General features: G+C 46.6%; 1 protein-coding gene across 1 annotated transcript in view; it reads right to left on the bottom strand.

Annotated features, from left to right (window-relative positions):
- LOC149354651 (nuclear cap-binding protein subunit 1-like) overlaps positions 1-14,552 on the bottom strand; it is a 44,951-nt gene that overhangs the window by 2,153 nt on the left and 28,246 nt on the right. The window contains exons 17-23 of the mRNA XM_089583449.1: positions 14,303-14,425; positions 7,342-7,441; positions 6,676-6,769; positions 5,126-5,229; positions 3,903-4,005; positions 2,129-2,239; positions 630-743 (exon numbers count right to left, since the gene is read on the bottom strand). Coding sequence (XP_089439575.1) covers positions 630-743; positions 2,129-2,239; positions 3,903-4,005; positions 5,126-5,229; positions 6,676-6,769; positions 7,342-7,441; positions 14,303-14,425 — 749 coding nt within the window. The remainder of the gene's footprint in view (positions 1-629; positions 744-2,128; positions 2,240-3,902; positions 4,006-5,125; positions 5,230-6,675; positions 6,770-7,341; positions 7,442-14,302; positions 14,426-14,552) is intronic.

Genomic DNA, 14,552 nt, shown 5'->3' with positions numbered 1-14,552 from the left:
ACGAAGCCACTTATAGCGAAATAGCGGTTATAACGAAGGGATTTCAATTTCCCATTTTCACATTTTCAATACATTTTGAGTCCGGTTTTAACGAAGTAAATAAGAGCGCGTCAGCGGATATAACGAAGAGATTTAATACCAACCGAAAAATAATCTGCCAATCATCACATTTTTGCGTCCTTGAGGAGATTTTTTCCGCGAAAATAAGAGCAAAATTCGGCTGACGGCGTCCTTTTGTGGCGTCGTCTGCTCTCCTGCGGAGCGAAAGGTTGCTTCACTGCATCGCATGGCACGCCAGTCTCGTGTTGCGCCGTCCTTGAACGGTGTCACGGCGTAGAGCGGTAGAGCACGCCGCGCAGGGGAAAAATGTAAAAAAGTTGGATGGTATGGAAGCCGCAATCCTGAAGTCCGCACTCGCGAAACGTGTTCAGGGGACGCTGGACGACTTCTTTCAGCGGCAATAAATCGGTATGCCGATGTTTGCATTTTTTTTTCGTAGTCCGCATATTACGAAATAGCGGATATAGCGAAGTGATTTCCGATTCCCGCCGACTTCGTTATAACCGGGCTAGACTGTACCAAAAAATTCCACACTCCACTCTACTGACCGCCTGCGTGAGCAACCTCACCTGGAAGAATACTTCCTGCAGGCGACCCAGCGTCCAGCGAAACCAGTACGTCTGGAAGTTGGTGCCTTCAACTTCACACTGGCCAATGTGCTCGGTCAGTGTCATGATGAATCTCTGGAGAAAGAAAGAGGGGGGCAAGCAATGATGCAGACTTAATTGTGCTACTTGTGCCACTAGGTATCAAAGAGCACACGCTAAAGTAATAACTCCAGAGTGCAGGGGTCCTACATCTCTTTAGCCTCGGGAAACCTCAACAGCTTTCAAACTGTGCAGAGGAATCTCGCATGTTTCGGCTTCTGACATTTCCTACCTAACATGTGTGCAAACAAGAGCATGCAAATGTATGGCCCATGAGAAAATGTGGCCAAATTAAAAAATTACGCCTGGCTCTATAGTAAAACAGCCTGTGATGAGCAAAACAGTATACGATACTTAGTCACAAAATAAAGTGGGTAAAGCAACAGTGGATCTGAAGGCCAGGAGAGCATACTGCCAGCATGCATACCAGGCATGCAGGGATTTAGGTGCTTGGGGAACCAAAAAAGTGCTTCAAGGAGCCCAAGGGTTCTGCAGAACTCTGTTTCGGTTTGGTTTATTGGGGTTTAGCGTCCAAAAGCGACTCAGGCTATGAGGGACAGAACTCTGTCTAAGGGGGGACACTGGTCTTAGACCTGTTTTCCTTATTTTTAGTCCAATTCTAATGAAACTGTACCACCTTGCTCAGTTTTTTATACTGATTTCAGCAATGAAATTACCTTTCTCATAAATTAGTCGGCTCCCAAGATAATTAATTTTAACTAGTCGTTCATTAGTACCTCGGTGCAAAAAGAACTGCTCAATAAAAAATCATTTTTAATCCATGGCTACATAGTATGGTGAGTAAAAAGTGCAATAATCAAAACCATTTTTTCATTTTACCCTCATTAGTAATTTTACAGCACTTGGAATATCAGTGTTCAGGGTTCGAATGTAATGCATCGATAAACTTTGCGAAATTGTAGATTTTTAAAGTGCGATTGAACAAATCTGCTTCGATTATTGCACACACTGTGCTTTCAGCTTCCCTTAGCAAGCAATATGACATCTCTGTCTGTCCTAGATGTTGAGATATCGACATATTAAGACAGCCAGATGTGCGAAATTTTCATGCCATTAAATTATCTGCTCCTGCATAAATTCAGCCCACACAATGATCTAAATCGAATATTATGGTAAAAAATGTTGATTCCTTGAAAGAAAAAATTGTTACAGTTGGAAAATCATAGCTGTAGATTCCGCAAATGTCATTACTTGAAAATTGATTTTTTGGTCTCAAAGACCAGTGTAGGAGAGGCTTTTAATTTCACATTACGACATGGACAAACACCCCAAAGACAGCAACGATACCAATCCTATCTGATCAGCTTTCTGAATGTCAATATAATAGCATGGTGGTAGTAATGGGTGAAAAATGTTCAATCAGTTGTTTCTAATTAAAAGGGCACCTGCCCACATCGCACCTGGAAAATGATGAGGAACAGGTTCTTTAGGTCACTTTGGGTTGCTTCCAACTTCTCTTCCATCCTCTCCACCATCTCGTCTGTGGGCTGATCCTTGTCACCTGAGTCACCCTGTGCGTAACACACCATCACCACACACATCACCAGCTTGCTCGATTTACTAGCTTTAACTAAAAAGCAAGGCAGACAGTAGCAAACAGCCAGTGGCGTGGCAATATATGTCAGCACTCTGTAAACTCATCAAATGGTAATGTGCAAGCAAAAAGATAAAAGAACAGCACCACCTTGTAATGGTTAAATGCGATCGTAGTCTACCTACACACAGAGAAGTTCTAGGTGAAATATATGAGGTACGAATGTCATGTCAGCTCGAGCGAATGAAGTACAGTCGAACCCCGCAATAACGAAACCGCCGGGGAAGGAAAACCTTTTCGCTGTCGTGAGAATTTCGCTGTCGCGAAAATGGACAAACAAGCACACCCATTACCATCCAGAACCAAAATTTAATGAAAAAAGTCGCTTATTTTGCTCTGCTTGACATTGCTGTGCAGGAGCTTGACGACTCTGGCTTCGCAGCTTGATAAGCTATGCATAGCTTCGTCGTCGTCGTGGTCGCCGAGAAAAGTCCGGATAACATCGAAAGCATCAAGCACATCACGCGAGCTTACTTGCGTAACTTTCCTGCATTCAGGAAGATGCTGCTTCAGCGTCGACGCGCACACACTCCGCTGACAACACTTTGGCGACGATGCAGTGCCGCGCTTTAAATCGACTTAGCCACCGGCGCTCGCCTTAAAGTTGTCCTGCCCCAGAATGCACGCGAAGTCAATCGCCTTTTGCTGCAGAAGGCTTCCAGACAAAGGCACCTTGTTCGCTCTCTTGTTCAGGAACCACTGAAATACGGCTTTGTCCACGCCTTCGTAGACCGGCGTTGCCAAAGTCTTGTTCAGAGCGCGCGCGCCGTTCTGGAGTGCCGCCATGATGCCATTCTTTGATTTCAGAATCGTAGAAAGTGAGCTGCACGGGATACTGAACAAGTGAGCTGCACGGGATACTGAACTCCTCCGCAATGTCCGTCTTCTTTCTGCCTTTTTCAGCTTGGGCGAAGATAGCAGCCTTTTCCTGCAGCTTAAAAAACTTGCGCTTCTTTACAGGAGGCAGCATGTTTCCGACAGTCGAAAAACAACAAAAAACACTGTACACAAGCAAGTCGAGGGCGAATTCGGCTTGCACAAGGCGGACGGCGAGATCGGCGAGATAGCGTGGTCGCCGCACTAGAGAAAAGAAAAAAAAGGGTTCCTTGCTCTTCCCCGGTTGGGCGGCGGTGTAGTCACGTGAAACGTCATGTGCGTGCGTAGTCGCCAACAGACGGGCTAGCAAAAAGCCGCTTTCAGAGGGCAAAAAAAGAAATTGCTTTGCTATCATCATTACCGAACCAACCGAAACTAAACAAAAATGGCTGTGCCGGTGCTTGTTGGCAGGCTAAATGAATGGGCCCGACTTGTCGGATGAGTGTGCTGCTGCAGTTTTGCCCATTCTATGTTCCCGACTGGCTGATGTGCCGAAAAAATGTTGCAGATCACTACCTCAAACTTTCGTTAATGCGGGACTGCTTTTTAAAAACCCTTCGCTGTTGAGAGGGGACAAATGTATTGAACCCTATGGGAGTTCGCCGGGGGCGCCAGAATTTTTCGTTGCCGCGAGAATTTCGTTCTTGAGGGCTTTCGTTATTGAGGGGTTCAACTGTAGCACGAAATAATGTTGGAACACCTACCTTGCTGAGCTTGCTTTTGGCATCCTCTAGTTCATACTCCAATTTCCTGACATGCTTGATCATCTTACGAATCGTGAGGTGGAGGATTTCCCATACGTAGGGCCTGAAAGAAGAGAGAAAGAAATAAAAATGTAGCATGTAAAAAAACGCCAAGCATACGCATACTTCTACCACTGAGATAACTGATTACTATTGCTGAAAGAGGCTGCTGTTTAACAGTAAACTTGGATGGCGACGATGAGCCAGCCTCATTACAAGAGAGTTGCAATGTTACAAGTGAGCTGCAAAGCTTCTTCCTGTAAACTGAATGCATTGACGACTGTGCAAAGCACATAGCTAGGAGAAGTGATAGGTTTGTACAATGCTCGCATCTGAAGCAACTAGCTCACCTGCACTAAGTGAAGCTGAACCCCATAGAAGGGTGCAGTAAATATCTCACACTGACATGAATGGACTGCACACAAGTGTATTTCACTGCTACTAATATACCGAAATTTGCCACAAAAGGATTAACTACTATAAAATAATGGGGAAAACTGACAACAGAGACTTGCACCTCTTCAGCATTAATCCCTCCGCTCTAGCATGCACGTAAAGCAGCATGGAAAATGTACATTCTACAAGCAATATTGCCAGGAGTCAAATCAGCAATAGCATATTCACTACGGGTGTGCGAATAGCGGTTTTCTGGTTCGAAGTGAATTTGAAGCAAACAGTAGATTTCTTAGAATATTTTGGATACTTCAACTGCGCAAAAAAAATGTAGAATGGCACAATAAGCATTTTCAAAATCATGTACGTTTCTAACGCATAAGGCGATTACACGAAAAGGAAAAAAAAAGTGTACTGAAGGTTTGCAAGCTCACTGAAGTAATATTTCTTCCAAAAATTGCCAATCGGAAATTGGGGGGGGGGGGGGGAGTTGATCTACTTGCAGTGCCAACATATATATACTATTAATGGCGTGTAAGATCTGTCTGTGGGACCTTCAACTGCTGCTCTTAACTGCGAGTGCGTCACTGCGCAGCTGTTGACTATAAGTGGTGACTAGACACCTGCAAGTTGTACACCACGTGCCCAGTGCACTGGCCAGATCATTTGGTCTCAGTAACCGTGTACGTGTCCAGCGTTCTGGCTTTTTGGAAGCACAGCTATCATGTGCACAGCAACACGTCATCTAAAATTATGCAACAAACTGTGGGAAGAACGAAGAGCCACCTGACCTCATGAACTCAGGTGCCAGGTCTTTGGAGACGATCCAGTTTGCCACTGCAGAACACTCGACGATTTGCGTCTTCAAGTACTTGTCCACAAGTCCAATCATCATCTGGCAGCACAAAAAAGTGGCACTCAAAAGCAGCACTTCTTTTCTTGAAAAAGCTTTACAAACCATAAAAGTCAAAAGAACACATTACTATGTTGATCCAACCAAAGCCACGAGTCAGCAGATGCTGTCATTGTTCTTTTTTGCTCCATTACCCTTCGCTACGAGTATTTGGTTGTTTCAAAACTGTGGGCTACATACGCTTCCACCCTTGAACTACAAACCAGCATCTACAAAAGAGATCAAACACGCTTAACTATCATGGCTAACCTAGTTGGTGAACACACATAACATACGGACAAGACGTCTGTCACAATATACTTAAAAGGGATGCCAGTGAACCAAACTGTAAAATTTCATCAGCCCACAGCACTGCACAATTGTGTTCAAATTATAGAGGAACCCCACAGTAGATCTGACCTGGATGTAACGTGCAAGCATAAAGTGTGCAGGGATAGCACAGAGAGCAAAACACAACTAATAGCAAAAGTGCAGAGCAGTTTGACCCTTAATTGGCAAAGTAAAGCCTAATATACAGTGGATTTCTTGGTCTTCTGATTCCCATTAGCCCAGAACGGGCATGGCGCCCAGTAGAATTACACTGCAATATGTCTTACCGCGAAAATGTCATTAACACCTCTTTCGAGGTCTACCACATGCTTGTCATTAACATGTGGTACACTGCAACCCACACTGCGACATCACATTCTTTCTGAACACATAAGCAAACACGCTGCTAATACAGGTTCATTAGCTGCTTCAGTTATTCATAAATGCCTAAGATAGAAGCCATCAGGTTCCAGCAAGGCAGTTATTACGGCGGAAGCCTTTAATGCCTCATCGTTGTAAGCAGGGGTTGTCGACAGAAATGTAACGCTTTTCAATTGGTCGAAACGGTCGTGACGTCACAGTGCGCGAATTTCAGACGGGGCCAATTGTACTTGTATAGTAACCCTGCAACCAATTAAAGGGATCGTATAGTGATGCTCCAAGTAAGTGAGACTGAGTTTAGTTAATTGCTTACTTAACCATTTAGCCTAATTAAGATTTCTAGTCAGACCAGATAAATAAATAAAACCGAGTAGGAAATTGGCCGAGCTCGGGAATCGAACCCCGGACTCTGGAGTGCGAGACGAGCATGCTACCACTCCGCCATGCCAGCTCAATGGTTTGAAATGAACAAAGGCGCGTCTAGTGAATACGGTGTCTTCGTTCATTCCCATCTTTCTCCCTTCCCGTTACGAGGAGGTTTAGGTTAGAGGCTAAGCTTAACACCTTAACCACACATCAGTGACACAAGCAGCAACACCACGCTTAAGGCTTTCGCCTCACCGCACTTTAGGTCATCAAAGTGCCCCCTGATTTTTTCTCAGCAAAGAACGCTCTTAATGCACAGGTCAGAGCAAAGCAAAAGGTTCAGCTGCAAAGAGCAAAAAGGTGAGCACCGACCTGCTGATGGTTGTGCCAGAGGTCATAAGTACTGCGCAGGACACATATTTGGGCCTCCTCTGTCGAAGCTAACGTCTTGAATGCATAGTGAAATCTATGCAACAGAAAAAGAAGTTTTGACTTGAGAACAAAAAGTTCCACATCAATACACAATCCAGAAATAATGTAACACACAGCCTCACCCCTGCTAGGGTGGGTGATGCAGGCGAGGCTGAGGTGACCAAGCCAAAAACTTAACATTTCTCCCATAACAATACCACACAGTGCAAAGAAGGCTGAACTTTTTTCAAGTACCGCTGTTGCATGTCACATCTTGACACACTTTTGTCGAAAGAACACACGTTGGTAGCAACACGAACCTGAAACCAGAAAATCTGAACACAGACTTGTCCGTTTTATATTTCACCAAGCTGCAGTGAACCGAAATTCACTACAAATATAGAGGCTGGTCAGATATGACATCAAGCTCACAAAATCTAAATGCAAGAACAAACGGCTCAACTCAGAAACCAGTTGTTCGGTATGCTACAGAGCATGTATGAGAAGAGTTGCTTATCCATTTTCTCCAAATCGTCAGTAAAATATATAGAGAAACGAAGAATTTTAAAATTCGCCTCCACACAAATGGTGAAAGCAAGAATCGAAAAAAAAAACAGCAATACTTACTTGGCAATGCCTGCAAAGGAATGAGAGAAAGATTTGCTTGCTATGAACAGCAAAGTCTCCACAAAAACTTGGATCTTGAGGGGGTTGTGCGCAGGCTCCACTGCAACCACAGTATGGAAACAACAGCCCGATTTGAACCCCAGTGCGACAGCAAGCACTCAAACAGCGCCACGAAACATGTCACTACACCATAGACGTATTTATCGCAAACAAGCACTATTCTGTGTCCCTTTGGCACAGGAAGTTTCAATGATTATTAAGGGTCTTAGAGCATTTTTTTTATTTACAGACCAAATGCAATGAAACTGCACAGACTTATTCAGTTTTTTCTGCTGATTTCAAATATGCAATTTGTTTATTTCTAGGCCAATCAGTTCCTGAGATATTAATATATATCATGCCATTGTCTGCTGAAACAATAGAAAAACAATGGGCCACCAGAAATTTATTTAATTTTAATATGTGGATAGATACTACAACGTGTGAGGAATGCAACGCTGGAAGCAGTTTTCAGTTTTTTGTCCGTGTGGACAAATGGGCTTAATAGTTAGTTTTCAAGTGAGTTAAGCCCGACCCACATGGAGCGGTTTTCTCGCGGAAAACCTGCGTACGGCCGCCCGGCGGCCGCTTGGCCGCCGGCGGCCGTTCGCCGCCGACCAAGCAGTGCTAGATACGTTCGCCCGGCGGTCAGCCGCTCACCGGAAGCGGCGAATGCGGGCTGTCAGCGCGGACCAATGAGGGCGCTCTCTTCCCGCATCTAGCTTCCGCCCGCGCGCGGCGACAAACATGGCGGCGCCTTTCGAAGCCGGACCCCTCGCTTTGGACTGAATTCTCGTTGTTGCTGCCTTTTTCACTGCGTTCACTGGCCGTAAATGGAGCACCGGTCTTTCACTTCGTCTCACCTTGCCTATAATTAAACTTATAAGTGATAAATTCGCCTTATTTTTTTATTTAGAGTGACGATTCTCCCACTTCTAGGCTTAAGAGGAGAGCCGGTTAGTTTACAATAATGGTTCCTGTCCCGAGAACCAGATGGCGCTACTATAGGCTGAGTCTATTTTTGCGTCTCTGCTAGCAGCAGCTGCCGGTGGCTCGGCGCGCAGGGTGAAACCGAGTGGGGGTGGAGTGGAGAGGGGAGATAGCATACGCTGAACTAAAAAGTGAGAATGCGCCCTCCAATAAACAATGGCTTTAGAGTAAGCATACAAATCTTTTTTTTTGTTTTTGGCGGCAGCGGTTTGGCGGCAGCCGCCCGTTTTCTGCCTCTTGTGGTGCGGCACAGCGGCGGTGCGTCCGCGTTCCGCCGCGCAGCTCAAAATCAGCAGCGCAAGTTCGCTCCATGTGGGTCGCCCTTTAACCAGACATACAGTGCCAGAAAACACATGACACACATGAAACTAACTATTAAGCCATTTGTCCACACGGACAAAAAACTGAAAACTGCTTCCAGCGTTGCATTCCTCACACATTGCAGTACCCACCCACATATTAAAATTAAATTTCTGGTGGCCCATTTTTTTCCTATTGTTTGAGCAGACAATGACATGATGTATATTAATATCTCAGGAACTAATTGGCCTAGAAATAAACAAATTGCATATTTGAAATCAGCAGAAAAAACTGAATAAGTCTGTGCAGTTTCATTGCATTTGGTCTGTAAATAAAAAAACGTTTTAAGACCCATGTCCCCCTTAAACCTGACAGGTATCAAACACACGAAGCTCACCTACAGCCTCACTATACATTCAAATTCAATGGCCACTAAAAGTTCGCAAGACACCAGATGGAATTAAAGAAGCAGCAAGAACAATGTGGAGTCTTGGCTGCATCGCTCTGTATGCAAGACTGAAACAGCAGAATGTCATTACACCACCAAGTTATACCAACAAAAGCTCTGTTAAGCATGGTCTCCACTGTCTCAAATCAAATGTCAAGGTCAGGTACCCAATGGTCATAGTCATATGATCACGTGGTCATACTACCATAGCGTAGGCCATACCACCACGCAGTTAAGTTCGGATTGACCACTGAAGGTCATTCTCTCATCTACATTGAAACTGGAAGTTGTACCCCGAGGAGCAGAGCTTTCACTTCAAAAGGAATAAGGCAAACACTTACATAGGCATTTGGTCCAGAGACGGTTGTCAACAGTCAGAGAAACACTACTCTTCAAAGCAAAAGCTGCCTGATTCCCAAAAGTCTGACACATATTGTTATGCTTATAGGCGGCCATCACACTAGGTCTTATCCAGCTTTTTTCTTTCAAAATGCAGTTTGCCTTATACATACCAGGTGTCCCAACTTAGTTTAGAAAAAAGCTTAAAAATATATTGAGGCAAGACTGTTGCAGGCAAGTTCAACAATGTTGCTGACCATTGTATGCAATCACTCAGTATTTCTGTATTTTGTTCAACTAAATAATGAAATAAAGTAAAGAGAGTAATTGAAAGTGCCTGAAATATGTAAAAAATCCCATTTGGCCATGTAAGCGCACTCTCAAATGCGGAATCCATGAACGTAGCCAGGTTCGATAGTGCCATGAATGTGACGAGGCAGAAACAATCAACGGAGCGCTGCCACCAAAACTGAAAGTAACACTTGTGACCTCGCCACACGCAGTGTAGAAATAACACCGGGTGCGCTAGTTAACTGCAGCTATACACAGGCCGAAACCCTACGCTGTGCTACATTTAGCGGACAGCGTTTTGCGTCTGGTACCTCGCATATGTCGTCTTTGCATTCCAACACAGTGCTGTGCTCCTGAAAGTGGCAAGTTTACTCCACAATGACAAACGAAACACCCAACCAATGACTAGGAATGCTGCTTCGCTTTGGTCTGCATATAACTACCAGCAACTGGCGCACCTACTGTTCTCTACACAGAACGTGGTCCGGTCATAGGTGCTCCGAAATGCAAAAACTATAAAGTTAGTGTGACGATTCCCCAAGTCAGCGGACGCGAAGTACACCGCAGGCGCCGTCTCAGCGGCACCCAGCTGGACGGGGAAGAAGGGAAAGGGAAATAAACGCTCCCTCGCTTTTCAAGGAGAGGAGCCAGTTTGACTCCCGCCAGCAACGTGTACTGTCGCTTTACGGGCGCCCCTTCCCGCGCCCTCCTCAGGGCACGTCGGTGACCCGTTTCGGCATGCGCTTCCAAGCTCGCCCACTTACAATACTATAACAATTCTGGCGACGAGGTAAAAGTTTTCCGGCATCGCATCATCTGCAACCATGCCGACCTACGGAGCATTGGAGCCATTCCACGGGGAAGGAGGAGCCTGGACAGAGTACTTAGAGCGAGTCAAGCTCTTCTTCGACGCCAACAGTGTTCCAGAGGAGAAGAAAAGGTCCGTGTTCCTGACATGCTGCGGGTCCAGCACCTACTTCTTACTACGGAGCCTGCTGACGCCAAAGACTCCCGATCAAGTCTCCATCGACGAGATATTCTCCGTGCTGTCGGGCCACTACATTCCTAAGCCTTCCGTGGTGGTCTGCCGCTTCAGATTCAATAGTCGCTCTCGTCAACCGGATGAATCTGTCAGCGACTACATCGCATCACTCAAAAAGCTTTCAGCAAACTGTGAGTACGGCACCTTCCTTTCTGACATGCTGCGGGACAGACTCTTTTGCGGCATTAATGACGCGCCAATGCAACGGCGCATGCTTGAAGAGCCAAACCTGACGTTCGAGTCTACAGTCAAGGTCCTAGTTGCTATCGAGACGGCGAAAAAAGACTCAAGCATGTTGATGCAAGCTCAGTGTATGGCCGAAGCTCAGCCAGTTCACAGTGCGATGCGAGCGCAAATGAAACAGACGATAAGTTGTTATCGCTGTGGAGAGCCGCACTACGCAACAGTATGCCAGCATGCAAAATCCCGGTGCAACGCATGCAGCAAGATCGGGCATCTGGCCAGAGTATGCCGCTCAAGGGCTACCGACACGAAGCAAAAGAACGTGTCAAGGAAGTACAATACGCAGAGGCAACAAAAGCAGCTAGTTCACAGCCTTGCAGAGAGTGGAAATCTTCCTGAAATTCAGTCACAGGTCTACGAGACGTGGCAGATGAAAAGCGACCAAACAATTCCTCCGTTTGTCGCAGTTTTACAAGTCGCAGGCAGACCTCTTAGAATGGAGCTGGACACGGGGGCCAGTGTCTCCGTAATGGGGGAGACCGAATTCCAACAGCGGTTTCCCGAGCTCTCAGTAGATCCATCAGACGTGATTCTGAAGAGTTATTGCGGAAGACTGACACCCGTTAAGGGCAAGGTTACCGTTCCAGTCCAGTTCGGGCGAAGAGAGGCAACACTGCCTTTGTTTGTAGCTCCGGACCAGTGTCCAACTCTTCTCGGACGAAACTGGATCAGTGCGCTGCAGCTCAACCTGAATGACGTCAGATCCGTTGACTCACTTACAAGCATTGGCGAGCTGCTGACTTGCTACAAAGAAGTATTTTCAGAGGGACTAGGCACATTCAAAGGCCAAGAACACCAGAGAATGGGAAGGAAAGCACAGTCTAATCCGTGGCCGTTTCCGAAGAAACCATGGTCTAGACTGCATGTCGACTTTGGTGGTCCATTTCAAGGGCACTACTTTTTCGTGCTAGTCGATGCCTACTCTAAATAGGTAGAGGTGGTTCCCGTTCATGCACCTTCAGCGGACGCCACAATTCGATGCCTGCGAAGCATATTTTCCACACATGGCATTCCAGACATCATTGTCTCCGACAACGGCACCGCATTCACCAGCGAGAAGTACGCTGACTTCTTGAGCAAGAACGGCATACGGCGTATTCTTATCCCGCCATACCACCCGGCATCGAACGGAGCAGCGGAACGCGTCGTGCAGACAATTAAGGGGAAGCTCAAGAAGGCAGCGCCTGGAGATTTCCAAACAAACATCGACAGGATCCTGCTTTCCTACAGAACAACGCCGCACGCGTTTACTGGGTCTCCTCCCGCTGAGCTCCTTATGGGCAGGCAACTGCAAACGCCCATTCAACGAATGCACCCCGGCCTATGGGCGCATGTGGACTTCAAACAATTGAATCAAAAGATGCGCTGCGACAGCAACGCACGCAAAAGCTCTTTGCCTTCGTCCGGCGAGCCCGTCTTTGTTCGCAACTTCCGACCAGGCCCAGCTTGGATTACCGGAACGGTTCGCCATCCCACAAGTTCTTCGTCGCTTCAAATACAGCTCGAAGACGGAACGCTTTGGAACAGACACGCGGACCATGTGCGACCGCGAAGGACCCCCGGCGTTCTCTCCGACGACGAGGTGCCTCTTCCTGGACTGGCAGCGACAACGGACACGGAACAGTTGTGCCCACCTCGCTGCTCATTAAGCACCGAGCCGTCTACAACAGCCTCGGCGCGGCAACAGCAGTCAAGTGCGACCCCTTTGCACCCCCAGCTTCGTCGGTCTTCCCGGGTCCGGAAGCCTGTTATCTACTACGGACTATAGAGGCGTAAACAAGCACCGCTCGACACCAGTGCCGTGCAGCAGGCTTCATAACAAAGGGAGGAGTGTGACGATTCCCCAAGTCAGCGGACGCGAAGTACACCGCAGGCGCCGTCTCAGCGGCACCCAGCTGGACGGGGAAGAACGGAAAGGAAAATAAACGCTCCCTCGCTTTTCAAGGAGAGGAGCCACTTTGACTCCCGCCAGCAACGTGTACTGTCGCTTTACGGGCGCCCCTTCCCGCGCCCTCCTCAGGGAACGTCGGTGACCCGTTTCGGCATGCGCTTCCAAGCTCGCCCACTTACAATACTATAACAGTTAGTTTTTTCAGCTTATTTAAAATAATTATTCAATTGAACAACAACATACAAGAATACTCTGAATAACTACATATAATGGTCTACAGCATAGTTGAGGTTGCCTCCACCTATTGTGCCTCGGTATATTTTAATCTTTGGTTAAAGTTAGTTGGGACACCTAGTACAAAATAACAGCCAGAGCATGACAAGTGCCACGGCAACACCAGCGAACAAAGGCACCGACAAATTGGTTATATGCAAAAAGTTTAATTTCTTGTCTTTCTTTACAGCTGTCCGGCAGGCGTTTATCCTTTTTTTTTAACACAGCTTGCAACATGCAAACCTTCTGCAACATGCAACATTAAAACTTCGGTTGGGCCTAGTTGGTACATGTTACTGTTCAGGTGAAGGTTGCGCAGGTGAAGGAAGGTTAAGGTGAAGGAAGCGCCTGTGTGTGTCTCTCTGTCTCTTCATTGTGGATCGTCCTGTGTTTGCGCAACCTTCACCTTAAAGATGCGCTGAAGAGGAATCTGAACTTGTCTTTTTGCCGCGGGAACTCGATCTACACGTTCCGAGCATTCTTAGAAACTGCGACTTATTGCCCTCTGTGGCCGATTTCCTAAATTAAATCGAATTAACGTCCGGCTCCCGCCCTTTTTCTTTTTAATTCTCCCTCGTACGGTGGGCAGAGTCGACAAATGTGTGGAGTGCCTTTCACCCAGTCCCATGGCGGCTTGCCGCTCTGCCATCGGTGGAGTAATACGTAGTAGTCCGTAGTAGCAAATAGTCCGCGTGTATTTTTATTTCTGCGGGCTTATTTTGCGGCTATATTATCTGCGAATGAAACTATTTATTGATGGAAACCTAAAAACAAAATAAAGCGAAAGCAAAGCCTCCACGGAGCTGGCTGAAAGGAACTTTACGCGTTGGTCGACTCCGCCCATCATACGAGGGAGAATTAAAAAAAAAAGGGCGGGAGCCGGATGTTAATTCGATTTAATTAGGGAAATTGGCCATACAGGGCAATAAGTTGCAGTTTCTAAGAATGCTAGGAATGTGTAGATCGAGTACCCACGGCAAAAAGACAAGTTCAGAATCCTCTTCAGTGCACCTTTAACGGTAACATGCAACATGTGTGGAAACAAAATTTTCACATGAAGCAACCTGCACGAATTCAGGTCTTTTCCGATGTTCAATGGACTTACTGCCATCGTCCTCCTGAAGAGGGTTGGGCAACTCAGCAAGCACTTCGAGGGCTTCCTCTGGGGTGCACTTGTTACGAATGCAGCTGCTCAGGCGAGCTGCCACCGCCGCTCCTGGTAGGCTGTCTGCGTAGCCATAAGAAGTGTAAGAATCAATTTCGTTTCGTTACCACCCTCTGCCAGTTCTGGGGCAGTGGCATAGTGGCATGACATACCAGATATTGAGGCAATCCAATTGTAACTTTCTATACAA

Source organism: Amblyomma mixtum, chromosome 3, assembly GCF_055824585.1.
Source record: "Amblyomma mixtum isolate Tamu chromosome 3, ASM5582458v1, whole genome shotgun sequence".
Classification (NCBI taxonomy): Eukaryota; Metazoa; Arthropoda; class Arachnida; order Ixodida; family Ixodidae; genus Amblyomma; species Amblyomma mixtum.
Note: the sequence above shows the minus strand (reverse complement) of the source record. Positions and strands in the feature narration are given on the sequence as shown.